This window comes from Scyliorhinus torazame, chromosome 3 (assembly GCF_047496885.1).
Source record: "Scyliorhinus torazame isolate Kashiwa2021f chromosome 3, sScyTor2.1, whole genome shotgun sequence".
Classification (NCBI taxonomy): domain Eukaryota; kingdom Metazoa; phylum Chordata; class Chondrichthyes; order Carcharhiniformes; family Scyliorhinidae; genus Scyliorhinus; species Scyliorhinus torazame.
In genome coordinates this window covers 5,572,356-5,590,221 of record NC_092709.1, presented here as the reverse complement: position 1 = coordinate 5,590,221, position 17,866 = coordinate 5,572,356, and the positions used below count along the sequence as shown (strand labels likewise).

General features: G+C 52.6%; 1 protein-coding gene across 3 annotated transcripts in view; it reads right to left on the bottom strand.

The window, feature by feature from the left end:
* The window catches only part of pkd2 (polycystic kidney disease 2), a 75,404-nt gene extending 65,445 nt beyond the window's left edge, over positions 1 to 9,959 (bottom strand). For 2 of the 3 annotated variants that reach the window (XM_072495225.1, XM_072495224.1), the window contains exon 1: positions 9,587 to 9,959. In XM_072495225.1, coding sequence (XP_072351326.1) covers positions 9,587 to 9,914 — 328 coding nt within the window. In that variant the 5' untranslated portion in view covers positions 9,915 to 9,959. The remainder of the gene's footprint in view (positions 1 to 9,586) is intronic. The other variant, XM_072495223.1, reaches the window with a different exon arrangement.
* Between the last annotated feature and the right edge of the window lie 7,907 nt (positions 9,960 to 17,866).

Sequence of the window (17,866 nt, the reverse complement as noted above, 5' to 3'; positions counted from 1 at the left end):
CTTGGGACATTATGAGACACAAGGCACAATAAGAAACCAGGCACAAATGATCATGTTTCTAGATTCATTGCTTGGAACTGAACATACTGAAGAATTTTACCCCATAAACCTACAGCACAGCTTTGATATACAATTCACAATCAGATTGTCAACTATTTCTTGATTTCCTAACTGCAACAATGTTAATGTGCATGTTTGTGACAATCTTCATAGCTAACACTGCGAACAGTGAATTTTGATTCTAGATTAAAACTCTTAAAGCAACACAGCACGATATCAAATTTAATTTTAAATTGTATTAATATATACACTTAAGATCCCACTTAGTGGGCAGCACAGTGGCGCAGTGGTCAGCGCTGCTGCCTCACGGTGCTGAGGTCCCAGGTTCGAGCCTGGCTCTGGGTCACTGTCCGTGTGGAGTTTGCACATTCTCCCCGTGTTTGCGTGGGTTTCGCCCCCACAACCCAAAGATGTGCAGGCTGGTGGATTGGCCACGCTAAATTGCCCCTTAATTGGAAAAATAATAATTGGGTACTCAAGATCACACTTATGTACTGCGTTAATCAACAGGTGTGACCAACTATATTTGAAAAATCAGGTCCAATGGGGAAAGTGCTGTGCAAGTTACAACTTTATCCATGTTTTAAAATTTCTCAGGTGCAAAACTGGGTGGAAAGGCAAACCAGAAGAACGCCGGCTCTATGGGGTATGCTTCACCGTAAACAAATGAGTTCGTCGGACGTCACAAAGAAGCCCCCTGCAGGGTGAGCGAACGATTCATGACGCTATGGCTCACCCAGGACCAGAAACAGTACCATACAGCCGTCGGTGTCTACGGCCCAATCTTAGATGCAACAGACGAGACAAAAGAGGCATTCTGCTCCAGCCTCGATGAAACGCTGCCCTGCATTCCAAAGGGAGGTGAACCGATTCTCCTCGCCGAGTTCAATGCTAGTGTCGGGAAGGACATAAACCTTTGGAAAGGCGTGTTCGGTAGGGAAGGCATTGGGAAAACAATCGCCAACGGAGCCCTCCTCCTAACATATTTGACAAAACATGCCCCAGTCATCATAAACACCCTGTTCCGCCAGAGGGACAAGCAGAAGGCCTCACGGCAACACTCCTGCTCCAAGCACTGCCACCTAATAGACTATATCATCTTCCAGGCAAGGGACAGCAAAAACGTCCGCATCACCCCCGCCACAACGGGAACAGATGACTGCTGGACTGAACAACGACTAATCCGCTCGTCCATCTCCACCACCCTGGCCCCAAACCAACACAGGCAGAAAAAACTGCTGCAGGAGACTCAATGTTGCTGGACTCAAAGACGCCGAGAAGAGCCACTCACCTAGAGCCTGACAGCGAACCTGGCAACAACCTATGATCCAGAGCCGCAGAACGCCTGAAAAGCCACCAGAGGGGTGGCACGGTGGCGCAGTGGCTAGCACTGCTGCCTCAGGGCACCGAGGTCTCAGATTCAATCCCGGCTCTGGGTCACTGTCCGTCTGGAGTTTGCACATTCTCCCCATATTTGGATGGGTCTCACCCCCACAACCCAAAGATGTGCAAGGTAGGTGTCAAAGACAGAGAGAGCAATGAGAGGACCTCCTCAACCAGGACACAGCCTTCGACACAAGCGTCCTTGACACCATCCACAATACGCTACCTGCCATATCAGCGCAACCCCAGCTCACCGCAAGGTCGAAAAAGCCATCCAAAAGCTGAAGAGCAACAAGGCCTGGGGCGCAGATGGAATCCCCGCAGAATTACTAAAATGCGACAGAGATGCACTCTTGACAAGAACCGACAACCTCATCGTCCTCGTCTGGAAGGAAGAGAACATACTAGATGATGCCTTAATTGCGACCATCTTCAAGAAAGCAGACAGGTCCAACTGTGGAAATTTCAGACAGATCTCCCTGCTCTCCGCCCACAGGAATATTCCTCAACCCCCTCCTCCCAGTGGCTGAAGACCTCCAGCCCAAGTCTCAGTGCGGTTTTCATCCATCAAGAGGCTCAACGGACATGATCTTCAGCACGCGACAAATCCAGGAAAAGTGCAGGGAGCAGCATCAACCTCTGTACATGGCCTTATTCGATCTCACAAAGGCCTTCGACTCTGTCAACCTTCAAGGGCACAGAATGTGCTCTGGGTGGGGGGGACTTCAATGTCCATCGCCAAGAGTGGCTCAGTAGTACCACCACAGACCAAGCTGGACAGGTCCTAAAGGACATAGCTGCTAGACTGGGACTGCAGCAGGTGGTGAGGGAACCAACAAGAGGGAAAAACATACTTGACCTCATCCTCACCAACCTGCTGCTGCAGATGCATCTGTCCATGACAGTATAGGTAGAACTGACCACCACACAGTCCTTGAGGAAACAAAGTCCCGTCTTCACATTGAGGATACCCTCCATTGTGTTGTGTGGCACTACCACCGTGCTAAATGGGGTAGACTTTGAACAGATCTAGCAACTCAAGACTGGGCATTCATTTAATTGAGATGTACACAAGTGGTGATGGGTCTGAGTGTGTGAGAAAGGTCTCTTTACTTTAAGGCGAGAGGTCAATGATGAGTGGGGTAGATTTAATGTGATTGGTAGAAAGATTAGTGGGGAGATGAGAAACAATCTTTCACCCAGAGGGTTATGAAGGTCTGGAACTCACTGCCTGAAGGGGCAATGGAGGAAGAAGCCCTCAACACATTTCAAGTGACTGAATGTACACGACAAGAGCTGTAACTGCAGGGCGACGGTTACAATGTTGGAAAGTGGGATGAGGCAAAGTGGCTCCTTTTTCATCCGGTACATAGACGATGGGCTGAGTGGCCTCTTTCGATGCTGTAAACGTTCTATGAGGTGCTATGGGACATCAGCAATAACAGACTTGGCCAACCACAATCTGTAAACTCATGGCGTAGTATATTTCCCACGCTACCATTACCACCAAGCCAGGGATCAACCCTAGTTCAATGAAGAGTGCAGCAGAGCATGCCATCAGGCGTACCGAAAAATGAGTTATCAACCTTGTGATGCTACATCACAGGACTACTTGTGGGCCACACAGAATAGACAAAGCTAAGCGATCCACAGCTAATGGATCTAATCTAAGATCTGCAGTCCTGCCACACACCGTCTTGAATTAACATAGACATAGAACATGCAGTGCACAAGGAGGCCATTTGGCCGATCGAGTCTGCACCGACCCACTTAAGCCCTCACTTCCATCCTATCCCCGTAACCTCTCCTAACCGTTTTTTGCACACTAAGGGCAATTTAGTATGGCCAATCCACCTAACCTGCACGTCTTTGGACTGGGGGAGGAAACCGGAGCACCCGGAGGAAACCCACGCAGACACAGGGAGAAAGTGCAGGCTCCGCACAGTGACCCAGCGGAGAATCGAACCTGGGACCTTGCCGCTGTGAAGCCTCAGTGCTAGCCACTTGTGCTACCATGCAGACAATTGTGGCAGACAATTAAACAACTCACTGGAGGTGGCTCTACAAATATCCCCATCCTCAATGATGAGGGGCCCCTGCATATCTGTGCAAAAGACAAGACTGAAGCATTCGCAACAATCTTCAGCCAGAAGTGCCGAGTGGATGATCCATCTGGGTCTCCTCCAGAGGTCCCCAGCATCAGATGTCAGTCTTCAGCCAATCCGATTCACTCCATCTGATATCAAGGATCATAGAACAGTACAGCACAGGCCCTTCAGCCCACGATGTTGTGCCGACCATTTATCCTAATCGAAGATCAACCTAACCTATACCCCTTCAATTTACTGCTGTCAATGTGCCTGTCAAAGAGTCGCTTAAATGTCCCTAATGACTCTGATTCCACCACCTCTGCTGGCCGTGCATTCCACACACCACTCTCTGTGTAAAGAACACTCTGACATCTCCCCTATACCTGCCTCCAATCACCTTAAAATGATGTCCCCTTGTGACAACCATTTCCACACTGGGGAAAAGTCTCTGCCGATCCACTCTATCCATGACTCTCATCACCTTGTACACCTCTATCGTCACCTCTCTGCCTTCTTCTCTCCAGTGAGAAAAGCCCTCGCTCCCTCAACCTTTCTTCATAAGACCTGCCCTCCAGTCCAGGCAGCATCCTGGTAAATCTCCTTTGTACCCTTTCCAAAGCATCCACAGCCTTCCTATAATGAGGCGACCAGGGATCAACCCTAGTTCAATGAAGAGTGCAGGAGAGCATGCCATCACGCATACCGAAAAATGAGTTATCAACCTAGGGCTTTATAAAGCTGCAGCAAAACCTCGCAGCTCTTAAACTCAATTCCCCTGTTAATGAAAGTCAACACACCATACGCCTTCTTAACAACCCTATCAACCTGGTGGCAACTTTGAGGGATCTATGTACGTGGACCCCAAGATCCCTCCGTTCCTCCACACTTCCAAGAATCCTGCCTTTAACCCTGTATTCAGCATTCAAATTCGACCTTCCAAAATGAATCACTTCACATTTATCAAGGTTGAACTCCACCTGCCATTTCTCAGCCCAGCTCTGCATCCTGTCAATGTCCTATTGTAACCTGCAACAACCCTCAACACTATCTCAACTCCCCCAACCTTTGTGTCATCGGCAAACTTACTAACCCACCCTTCCACTTCCTCATCCAAGTCATTTATAGAAACCACTAAGAGCAGAGGTCCCAGAACAGATCCGGGACACCACTGGTCACTGACCTCCAGGCGGAATACTTTCCATCCACTCCCACTCGCTGTCTTCTTTTGGCCAGCCAATTCTGTATCCAGACAGCCCCATGTATCCCATGGCCCCTAACTTTCTGAATGAGCCTACCATGGGGAACCTTATCAAATGCCTTACTGAAATTCATATACACCACATCCACTGCCCGACCTTCAAACGGCTAAGGCACTGGATACTGCAAAGGCTATGAGCCCTGACAATATTCCAGCAATAATACTGAAGTCTTGTACTTCAGAATTTGCCCCGAGCAAAGCTACAACACTGGAATCTACCCGGCAATGTGGAAAATTGCCCAGTACAAAAGCAGGACAAATCTAACCTGGCCAATTACCGCCCCATCAGTCTACTCTCGATCATCAGCAAAGTGATGGAAGGAGTCGTCAACAGTGCTATCAAGCGACACTTAGTCAGCAATAACCTGCTCATTGACACACAGTTTCGGTTCCACCAGGGTCACTCAGCTCCTGACCTCATTACAGCATTGGTTCAAACAAAGACAAAGGAGCTGAACTCCAAAAGAGAGGTTAGAGTAACTTCCATTTACATCAAGGCAGCATTTGACAGAGTATGGCATCAAGGGCTCTATCAACACTGGAGTTAAGGGAATCAGAAGGAAACTCTCCGCTGGTTGGAGTCATACCTGGCACAAAGGAAGATGGTTGTGGTGGTTGGCGGTCAATCATCTCAACTGCAGGACATCACAGCTAGAGTTCCTCAGGGTAGTGTCCTAGGCCCAACCATCTTCAGTTGCTTCAGCAATGGCCTCCCTTCCATCATAAGGTCAGAAGTGGGGACTTGTTGCTGAGGGTAAATGCCTTGGCTTCATGCGCAATGCTGGGGCCTTTACAGCTGAAGATAGTGTATATGGCGCACCTTACAAAATCTAGGATGAGCTGACTGTTTGAAGAGGTGGAGGATGTCTGTGAGCGATGTGGGAGGTGTCCTGCGGACCATGTGCATATGGTTTGGTCCTGCCCGAAGCTGGAGAGGTTTTGGAGGATGGTGTTCAGCACCATTTAGGGGGTTCTACGTGTGGACATGGAGCCCGGTCCCCTAGAAACCATATTCAGGGTGTCGGACTGGTCGGAGCTGTAGGCGGGTGCTGGGGCAGGAGTTTTGGCCTTCACTCACAGGTGGGGCTTGTTGGGGTGGATGTTAGCTTCTCCAACCTGTGCCTTGGAATGGTGGGGAGACCTGTTGGAGTTTTTGACCCTGAAAAAAGTGAAATTTGCTCTAAAGGGAGTGTTCTACACTTGTTGGGGTTTGTTGAATTAGTAATTTGCGCAGTTGGTTACAGGTGATTGCTGAGGGGGGGATTGGGGAGAGGGGGACAACCTGGGCCTTGGTGGGTTAGGGTGTTTGTGGGGTTGTAGTAAACTGTAAAAATTTTGAAAGTTTGTGGAATAAAATACTTTAAAAAACGATATTGTTCAGTTCCAGTCGGATTACAGTTGTCCATCACTAAGCTGGATGATTTGTTGAAGCCACAGACTCACAGCTGAAGCCTTTACCACAGATACAACAGACAAACATTTCACCTTCCACAAAGGCCAATAATATCCAGGTCCTCTTGAATTGAATGACTCCATCAAATCGTGACTTGATGTTTGGTTTGTGGTTCCTGTCTGCATATGCACCCTATTAAATCATTCTAAGTAAAGGGTAGAAAACTGTCAATTCTAGTTGGCATAAAATATTCATCTCCCTCTCAAACTATAAATCTCTGACCCCACACATTCTCATTGTAACACTAATTCATTCCAATATCCACATCCTGTTTCTCCCCAATTCTGCTCCCCTGAAGGTGCTGACACTCAGGTTCAGTCTCACCCTCATCTATTGTCCTCGCCAATATGTCATCCAGGAGGAGGGCGTAGAAGGATGGGTGAGTAAATTTGCAGATGACACTAAATTGGTGGAGTTGTTGGCAGTGCGGAAGGATGTTACAAGTTACAGAGGGACATAGATAAGCTGCAGCGCTGGGCTGAGAGGTGGCAAATGGAGTTTCATGCAGAAAAGTGTGAGGTGATTCATTTTGGAAGGAATAACAAAAAGACAGAGTACTGGGCTAATGGTAAGATTCTTGGCAGTGTGGATGAGCAGAGAGATCTCGGTGTCCATGTACATAGATCCCTGAAAGTTGCCACCAAGGTTGAGAGGGTTGTTAAGAAGGACTACGGTGTGTTAGCTTTTATTGGTAGAGGGATTGAGTTTCGGAGCCATGAGGTCACGTTGCAGCTGTACAAAACTCTGGTGCGGCCGCATTTGGAGTATTGCGTGCAATTCTGGTCGCCGCATTATAGGAAGGATGTGGAAGGATAGGAAGGATGTGGAAAGGGTGCAGAGGAGATTTACCAGAATGTTGCCTGGTATGGAGGGAAGATCTTATGAGGAAAGGCTGAGGGACTTGAGGCTGTTTTCATTAGAGAGAAGAAGGTTAAGAGGTGACTTAATTGAGGCATACAAGATGATCAGAGGATTGGATAGGGTGTACCGTGAGAGCCTTTTTCCTCAGATGGTGATGTCTAGCACGAGGGGACATAGCTTTAAATTGAGATAGATAGATATAGGACAGATGTCAGAGGTAGGTTCTTTACTCAGAGAGTAGTAAGGGCGTGGAATGCCCTGCCTGCAACAGTAGTGGACTCGCCAACACTAAGGGCATTCAAATGGTCATTGGATAGACACATGGACGATAAGGGAATAGTGTAGATGGGCTTTAGAGTGGTTTCACAGGTCGACGCAACATCGAGGGCCGAAGGGCCTGTACTGCGCTGTAATGTTCTATGTTTGCGGATGACTGCACAATGTTCAGCGCCATTTGTGACTCCTCAGATAATGAAGCAGTCCATGTCCAAATGCAGCAAGACCAGGACAATATCAAGGCTTGGGCTGACAAGTGGCAAGTTACATTCATGTCACACAAGTGCCAGGCAATGACCATCTCCTACGAGAGAGGATCTAACCATCGCCCTAGACATTCAATGGCATTACCATCGCTGAATCCCCCACAATCAGTATTCTGGGGGGTTACCAGTGACCAGAAATTGAACTGCACTAGCCATATAAATACTGTGGCGACAAGAGCAGGTCAAACGCTAGGAATCCTACGGCGAGTAACTCACCCCCTGACCCCACAAAGCCTGTCCAACATCTACAAGACACAAGTCAGGAGTGTGATGAAATACTCTCCACTTGTCTGGATGAGTGCAGCTCCAACAACACTCAAGACGCTCGACACCATCCAGGACAAAGCGGCCCGCTTGATTGCTCCCCCTTCCACAAACATTCAATCCGACGCTATGAGGCAGCAATGATCACCACTGTGCGGTCTCTCTCGTGGGCGTTAACAGATCCCAGGCACTATTTGAAAGAGCTTCACCCTGACCCCCGTCACTTGGTTGACACCCAAGAAGCGAAACAAGAGTGCCTGGGTCACCGGCACGCGGCAGCTCACCGTGGGATCTTCCTGTGTGCAAATTGGCTGCCGCCTTTCCCGTCGCAGCCACACCTCAAAACTCACTCCCATTGGCTGGAAAGCACCGTGGGAGTCGCCCTGGTCTGGCGGTTGCGACAGGCGCTATGTAAATGCAGCTCCCAGTCCTTCCCCAGTTTGGAGGTCATAATCCCACTGAGGAGCCACCTGCGGATGGATAACCCCGGCCCAGCCAAGCGCAGCTCCCCCACCCCCGGCCCAGCCAAGCCCCCCCACCCCGGCCCAACCCCCCAGCCCCCCCACCCCGGCCCAACCCCCCAGCCCCCCCACCCCGGCCCAACCCCCCAGCCCCCCCACCCCGGCCCAACCCCCCAGCCCCCCCACCCCGGCCCAACCCCCCAGCCCCCCCACCCCGGCCCAACCCCCCAGCCCCCCCACCCCGGCCCAACCCCCCCACCCCGGCCCCACCCCGGCCCAACCCCCCCACCCCGGCCCCAACCCCCCAGCCCCCCCACCCCGGCCCAACCCCCCAGCCCCCCCACCCCGGCCCAACCCCCCCACCCCGGCCCAACCCCCCAGCCCCCCCACCCCGGCCCAACCCCCCAGCCCCCCCACCCCGGCCCAACCCCCCAGCCCCCCCACCCCGGCCCAACCCCCCAGCCCCCCCACCCCGGCCCAACCCCCCACCCCGGCCCCAACCCCCCAGCCCCCCCACCCCGGCCCAACCCCCCACCCCGGCCCAACCCCCCAGCCCCCCCACCCCGGCCCAACCCCCCAGCCCCCCCACCCCGGCCCAGCCCCCCCACCCCGGCCCAACCCCCCAGCCCCCCCACCCCGGCCCAACCCCCCAGCCCCCCCACCCCGGCCCAACCCCCCAGCCCCCCCACCCCGGCCCAACCCCCCAGCCCCCCCACCCCGGCCCAACCCCCCAGCCCCCCCACCCCGGCCCAACCCCCCCACCCCGGCCCAACCCCCCAGCCCCCCCACCCCGGCCCAACCCCCCAGCCCCCCCACCCCGGCCCAACCCCCCAGCCCCCCCACCCCGGCCCAACCCCCCAGCCCCCCCACCCCGGCCCAACCCCCCAGCCCCCCCACCCCGGCCCAACCCCCCACCCCGGCCCAACCCCCCACCCCGGCCCAACCCCCCAGCCCCCCCACCCCGGCCCAGCCCCCCCACCCCGGCCCAACCCCCCAGCCCCCCCACCCCGGCCCAGCCCCCCCACCCCGGCCCAACCCCCCAGCCCCCCCACCCCGGCCCAACCCCCCAGCCCCCCCACCCCGGCCCAACCCCCCAGCCCAGGCCCCAGCCCCGCTCCCCCACCCCGGCCCAGCCAAGCCCCCCCACCCCGGCCCAACCCCCCAGCCCAACCCCCCAGCCCCGCTCCCCCACCCCGGCCCCGGGGGACACTCACCTCTGATTCTGTGCAGGAGGCTGTGGGGAAGGGCCGCTCTGAGCTGCGGGCTGCCGGGCCGGGGAGTGGGGCTGAGGCCGGGCTCCCCGCCGCCCCCGGCCCCGCCGCCGCGGGCCGCCCACTCCAGCTCCATGTCCAGCTCCTCGTCGCCGGCCTCGTAGCCCGGGTTCTCCCGGCTCCAGGCCTGGCGGGAGGAGGCCGGGGAGGAGCCGCCGCCCGGGCCCGGCATCCGCCGCATCTCCAGCTGCTCGGCTCCCTGCGCGCGGGGCCCGGCGGCCGGGGTGAGGCGGCCTGGCGGCTGCTGCTGAGGCTGCACCCGGGAGCTCATCGTCCGGCTGCCCGCCCGGCGCAGGCGGCGCGTCGCCCTGGCAACGGCGCAGGCCGCGGCCCCGCCCCCCATCAGCCTGACTGACAGGCGCGGCGGCCAATCCGCGACCCAGGTCAGGCAGGGGGCGGGATCATCGCCACAATCCAGCCAATCAGCGCCTGACTGACAGGCGCGGCGGCCAATCTGTGTCTGACTGACAGGCGCGGCGGCCAATCAGCGACCCAGTCTGGGGCGGGGTGAAATCCAGTATCCAGCCAATCAGCGCAGGGGCGGGCATATTTAAATAAACCGGATGCCTAGTTTGAATATGCTAATCCTGACCTGGCCCATGGATTTAACAAAAACAGAACCCCCTTTTTGCTGAGTTATTAAACTTGTAAAGTGTTATAACCTGTGTTGCTCTTTTTAGCCTTAGTTTATTAGCTCTGATTACGTCACCTTTGCTCACGAGTCGCCAGGTATCTTTCTGATACCGCCACGTGGTTCAAGTTCAGGTTATGATTAATAAGTCAGCACACCGCTTAGTAAGATTGAAATCAACGGTCATTTATCATATACAACAAGTAATGTTTACACAATAATCCTACTTTCTATATAATAAACCTATCACTACTGGCCAATACTTAACTTTAGGAAGAGCCCACCAGATCAGGGAAACGAATGGCTTATCCAATCGGATCTGGCCCGCGGGATTCAAAAGGCTGCTACAGGTCGATGGCTAGGAGTCTTTATCAGATAGCGATCGCTGGACTCAAACTTACGGTTGCCGGTTGCTGTTCTTGCGGAGGTCTCGAGCAGGCGAAGAAGGGAGAGAGAGAGAGATCTGAACTTGGCCCCTCACTTTTATAGGGCCCAGGGGCTTCCCGCCTCCCGGGGCGGCCCTTGACCCGGAGTCCCAAGTGATTGGATTTGTCCCCAATCCCTGGGGTCGATGTGTCCAATTGCGAGGCGATTCCTCGATCGGGGGGTGGTCGCTCACCTGCCTTTGTTTCGGCCACTGCAGGCGCCGACAGGTCTGGCCCGGTATTCAATTGCTAATATGTTGCAATTGTTCCCGGGGATAGCCGATTAAACTGCAGATGTCTGGGTGGATGGGCTGTTAAGAGTCCTGAGTATCGATCTGGGCCAACTTCCCCAGAGCCGAATACGCTATTCTGTCTGCAGCTGTCCATTTGTGTCTTGTTACCTGCTTTTCCCAGCAGCCTTTCCGGTTAGCCATTTTAAATCGGGTTTTGGCCAATTTAATTGGGAAGCAGCCATTTTACGTGGCTACACCTGCCTACTTACAATTGGCTGGGGACTAATGACTATCCCACAATCCTGTGGGAGTATGAGCTTCCCCAATGAGGGGGGGCGGAGAAACCACTAGTAAACTCCTAGTATAAATAAAGCTGGTCAGTTTAGGAACCAGCAGGAAAGAGTATGTAGCAAGGGAAGTTGCTGCTACTGTTATGTATATATGTTATTGTAAATAAATGTTATTATTTTGTATCCTTAAAACTCGTGCTGGATTCTTCGTGGCCCTCACAAAACTGGCGACGAAGGTTAAAGTGACTAGCCGTCTAAACTGCTGAAGCCACCTCCCTGGATTTTTGTTGGATACAGGTTGGAAGTTGTTTTCTGTTATACCATGCCTCTGTACGGACGTTTGGATGTTTTTGATGCTGCGCTGGAAAGCTGGAACCAGTACACACAACGGATGCGTTACTATTTCCGGGCAAACAATATCACTGAAAACGAGCGCCAGGTGGTCATATTGCTCACCGCCTGCGGCCCGCATACGTTTGGGGTGATTAGGAGCCTTACGTACCCAGCTGCGCCGGACACCAAAACGTTTGATGAGCTTGTGAATATAGTGGGACAACATTTTAACCCAACCCCGTCCACGATAGTCCAGCGTTACCGGTTTAATACCGCTGAGAGGACCCCCGGAGAATCCCTTGCCGATTTTCTATCCAGGCTACGCAGGATTGCGGAATACTGTGACTATGGTGAGACCTTGTCAGAAATGTTACGCGACCGTTTGGTTTGCGGTATTAACAATGCGGCCACCCAGAGAAAGTTGTTAGCGGAGCCAACATTGACTTTTCAACAGGCCATTCAAATAGTATTGTCCCGAGAGAGCGCAGAGCGAGGAGTACAGGAGCTACAGGGAATGGAAGTGCATGCCTTGGGGCGCAACCCCTTCCGTCCGAAAACGTCCCCCCGCACTCCTGCGGTACCTTGGGCGAGGCAACGTCTGGACCGACGCCAGTGGCCGTCGGACATTCCTCCCCGAAGGGAGCCTTCTCCAGAGTCAATGGATGAGGAGCCATGTCCGTGTCAGACTTGTAGGCGCCGACCCCGTCGCGGGCGGCGGTCCTGGGGGCGCCAGAGGCACCGTCATTCCGACCGAAACTGGGACCAGCCCAGGGGCCGTAACTGGGACCAGCCCAGAGGCCGTACCTTCCATGTGGATGAACCTGCGGCGACTACTCCTGAGGACGTGGAGACGGAGGACGATTGCCTGCAGCTGCATTGTGTGGCAGCTCCCCGTGTGGCCCCCATTAAGGTGACAGTACGGGTCAATGGCCACCCGCTTGAGATGGAGTTGGATACTGGCGCAGCGGTCTCCGTGATCGCCCAGAGGACATTCGACCGCATCAAGCAGGGTATACAGACCCTTACATTAACTGACTCACAGGCCAGGTTGGCCACCTACACGGGGGAACCACTGGACATTGCAGGAACTACAATGACCCCTGTTGTCTATGGACGCCAGGAGGGGCGTTTCCCACTTATCGTGGTGCGCGGCCATGGGCCCAGATGTTGGGTCGGGACTGGTTGCGCCATTTGCGGTTGCAATGACAGCACATCCTCCAAACAGTTTCTGAAGGGTTGACTGAGGTGCTAGGACGATACCCAGATGTATTCCAGCCTGGTTTGGGGAAAATAAAAGGGGCCGTAGCCCGTATCCAAGTTGAACCAGGAGCCACGCCGCGCTATTTCCGGGCGCGCCCAGTGCCTTACGCCTTGCTCGAGAAGGTAGAATGGGAGCTCACTCATTTGGAGAGTTTGGGTATTATCAGGCCCGTCCGTTTTGCTGACTGGGCAGCACCAATTGTACCTGTAATGAAGCCAGATGCCACAGTTCGCTTGTGTGGCGACTATAAACTTACAGTGAATACGGTTTCCCAACTCGACCGATATCCAATGCCTCGCACAGAGGATCTCTACGCGAAACTTGCAGGTATACTCTCGTTCACAAAATTAGATATGAGTCACGCCTACCTGCAGTTGGAGCTGGACCCTGCCTCCCAACCATATGTAACGATTAACACACACCGGGGCCTGTATGAATATACACGGTTGCCCTTTGGAGTATCCTCTGCCTGCGCAATTTTTCAACGTGTTATGGTGGACATTTTGAGAGGTTTACCACGTGTGGCTGTCTACCTAGATGACGTTTTGATTACAGGGACGTCGGAGCAGGAACATTTGGAAAATCTGGAGGCTGTCCTTAGACGCCTTTCGGAGGCTGGAGTCCGTTTACGTCGCACAAAGTGCGTATTTCAGGCAAAGGAAGTAGCCTACCTAGGTTATCGGGTGGACCGCGAAGGTCTGCACCCCGTCGCAGAGAAGGTGCGTGCAATTCAACATGCCCCCGCCCCGACTGACACTTCGCATCTTCGTTCTTTTCTCGGTCTCGTAAGCTATTACGGGAAGTTCCTCCCCAATCTGGCAACTACGCTGGCCCCCTTACACCTGCTGCTAAAGAAAAATCACACCTGGGTTTGGGGTCAGCCGCAAGAAACCGCTTTCCAGCGGGTAAAGCAACAATTGTCGTTGTCTGGGTTACTAACCCACTATGATCCTGGAAAGCCTTTGCTCGTCACATGTGATGCATCCCCGTATGTTATTGGTGCCGTCCTGTCCCACAAGATGGAGAACGGGGCCGAATGACCGATAGCTTTCGCCTCCCGCACATTGACTGCAGCGGAGAAAAAGTACGCGCAGATCGAGAAGGAGGGCCTGGCGGTGGTTTTTGCGGTGAAACGCTTCCACCAGTACGTGTACGGCCGCCATTTCACTATCGTGACTGATCATAAGCCCCTGCTGGGACTTTTCAGAGAGGATAAGCCAATACCGCCCATTGCTTCTGCACGGATCCAGCGCTGGGCTTTGTTGCTTGCTGCATACGAGTATTCTCTGGAGCACAAACCAGGTACGCAGATAGCAAATGCCGACACACTGAGCCGATTGCCTTTATCGACCGGCCCCATGTCGACCCCACGACCGGTGAGTTGGTTGCAACCCTAAATTTTATGGACACCTTGCCTGTCACAGCATCACAGATCCGTAAGTGGACCCAGACGGAGCCAGTCCTGTCAAAGGTTCGGCACATAGTCCTGTATGGTGGGCAGCATAGACAGCTCCCAGGCGAGTTGCGGGCATTTTCCTCCAAGCTGTCAGAGTTCAGCGTGGAAGACGGCATCCTCTTGTGGGGGACGCGTGTGATTGTCCTGGAAAAAGGCCAGGAGCTGATACTATCAGACTTGCACAATGGGCATCCAGGCGTGACCAAAATGAAAATGTTAGCCCGGAGTTATGTCTGGTGGCCAGGCCTCGACACCGACATTGAGAAGATGGCCCAAAACTGCTCCATTTGCCAGGAGCATCAGAAGCTTCCGCCGGCCGCGCCCCTACATCACTGGGAATGGCCAGGGCGGCCTTGGGCACGCTTGCATGCAGATTTCGCAGGCCCTTTTCAAGGATCCATGTTCCGTCTACTAATTGACGCCCAGTCCAAATGGCTAGAGGTGCATAAGATGCAGGGGACAACGTCCTGCGCAACAATTGAAAAGATGCGTTTATCGTTTAGTACGCATGGCCTCCCCGAGTGAGGAGTTTGCTAGGTTTACAAAGATGAACGGCATCCGCCATATCCGCACTGCCCCTTACCACCCGGCTTCAAATGGGTTGGCAGAGCGCGCAGTGCAGACATTCAAAAGAGGCCTAAAGAAGCAGTCTTCCGGATCAATGGACACGAGACTGGCTTGCTTTTTGTTTGCGTACAGGACCACCCCCCCATGCAGTGACTGGGGTAGGTCCCGCAGAACTCCTAATGGGCCGGAGACTTCGCACCCGCCTTAGTATGGTTTTCCCGGACATTGGCGCAAAAGTACGCCGCACACCAGAACGGCAGGGACAGGGATTTTCTCAGCATCGGCCAATTCGGCAGTTTGCGCCCGGTGACCCAGTGTTCGTTCGGAATTTTGCTGGTGGTGCCCAGTGGGTTCCTGGTGTAATCTTTCACCAAACGGGCCCTATATCTTACCAAGTGCAAGCCCAGGGTCGTCTCCAGCGAAAACATGTAGTCCACATTCGGTCCAGAGACCATCCCCTCAAAAAATTCCCCGCCCCCGGAGCTCATTTCAACAGCCGCAGAGACCAGAGACCAGGGAAGGTAGTCCTCACAATCTTCCACTGGTGCCTCACTCGAAGCCTGCGCAGGTCGTTACGGGACCGAATGGAGATAGAGACGCTGACATGACGGAGGCAGCAGACTCTGACTCTGAGATGGAGACACAGGATGCTTCAGAGGGGGAATCCTCGGGTCCACGGGCCGTGGATGTACAACCGTTGCGCCGTTCATCACGGAAGCGCCGGTCTCCGTCTCGTTACACGCCGCCTGATCCAGCGCCGCGTGCAAATGGTGTCCGGCCTGCGGCCAAACGAGTCCGACGTCCTCCTTCGCCAGGGTCTTCGATGGATTCCTTGGACTTTGGGGGGGAGGGATGTTATAACCTGCCTACTTACCATTGGCTGGGGACTAATGACAATCCCACAATCCTGTGGGAGTATGAGCTTCCCCAATGAGGGGGGCGGAGAAACCATTAGTAAACTCCTAGTATAAATAAAGCTGGCCAGTTCAGGAACCAGCAGGAAGGAGTATGTTGCAAGGGAAGTTGCTGCGACTGTTATGTATATATGTTATAGTAAATAAATGTTATTATTTTGTATCCTTAAAACTCGTGCTGGATTCTTCGTGGCCCTTACAAAATAAAGTTTGGATTATTAAACAATGCGCCATTAGCTTAACAATTACACACAAATTTAAAGATCAACACGGTTTGCGAGGTCCCTCTGAAGCTGCAATGGTCTCAATAACACACAAAGTCCCTTTTAAGCGCACAGTATGATTGTGGTCAAATACATTCCCCGCTCTGAACCTGAGTCCGTGGACTTCTCAATGGATTGCCACATGACAATTTCCAAACTCTATCCCAGAATCACGCTTTAAAATCTTCTCTTCATAGAATCACAGAATTTCCAGTTGCTATGGGCCAGGGTGTACAGGATCCCAAAGTGTACCATGGAGTTCACCTGACCCACAACTTTTACTAGATTGTGGTATGGGGAGCACACGGCCCACTCTACAGGTGTGGTACAGCAGAAATGGAAAAGTATTTTTTAAAGCAAAACAATGTTTATTCTATGAACTCAAGTTAACCTTTTGAAAACATACAGTGAACATCTTAGTAACCAGTAAATCAAATACACCCCCCAAAGAATACAACACTAAGTAATCCTTTAAGCTTTCCTTTTAACATTCATAAGACTTAAAACACCTTTTACCAGGAGCACATCAGGTTAAAGTCACTACTGTTATTAGTTTTAAATCACCAGAATCGATTTACAGTCTTTAGATTACAGAGAGAGATTCATACACCTTCTGGCTGTGACTGCAGCTATCCAGCTCTGAAAACGAAACTAAAACAACCCTGCAGCAAACAGCCTAAAACAAAAGTAAAAAGCGGACAGACAGCCCAGCTCCACCCACACTCTGACATCACCGCAGTAGTAAACACCCGTTTCTTAAAGGTACTCTCACTACAGATATTTATATGCACACCCATTTATAAACACCCATTTCTTAAAGGTACTCTCACATGACACACTGCAGAAGGAGGCCATTCAGCCCATCATGTCTGCACTGGCCCTTGGAAAGAGCACCCCCACTTAAGTCCCATGCCTCCGCCCTATCCTCGTAACCCAACCTTTTTGGGCACTAAGGGGCAATTTAGCACGGACAATCCACCTAACCTCCACATCTTTTGACTGTGGGAGGAAACAGGAGCACCTGTAGGAAATCCACGCAGACACGGGGAGAATGTGCAGGCTCCGCACAGACAGTGAGCCAAGCCGGGAATCGAACCTGGGACCCTGGAGCTGTGAAGCAACAGTGCTAACCAATGTGCTCCCGTGCTGCTCTCATAATAATGCTTTCCTATTGCAGTTTGCATTCCAAAATCCAGTCCGGGTTTTCCAAATGACTCTCTCAGTCAAAGTTTCTACTCAAGTTTTAACAGTCAATCTAGGCCAAGTTTTACACCACTCCATTTAAGATTTCTTAAGCTTAGGACGGCACGGTGGCACCGTGGTTAGCACTGCTGCCTACGACACAGGACCCGTGTTCGATCCCAGCCCCGGGTCACTGTCTGTGTGGAGTTTGCGTATTTTCCCCGTGTCTGCATTGGTTTCACCCCCACAACCCAAAGATGCGCAGGTTATGTGGATTGGCCACGCTAATTTACCCCTTAATTGGAAAAAAATAATTGGGTACTCTATATGTATTTTTAAAAAATTCTTAGTCTTGACTGCTGTGTAAACTGTTTGCAATAGCTTTAATTCTCAATTCCCAGACTGCATTAAAACGGCATCCAAACTTTGATTTATCTCTGAAGTCTGCTTTCCCGCCCTAAATCTAGTTACTGTAATTGTTCCGAATGCAGAACACTTTGTTTACTGTTCCTTAAATTCTTCTTTTTTTAAAATAATAATTTTTATTAAAGGTTTTCATAAAATATCAATAACAAAATGAGAAAGAAAAAAGAACCCAACAGGGTTAAGTACAAAACACAATCTAAAAAAGCAACCCCCCAAACCCCTCCCCCCCCTGTTCCCGACTT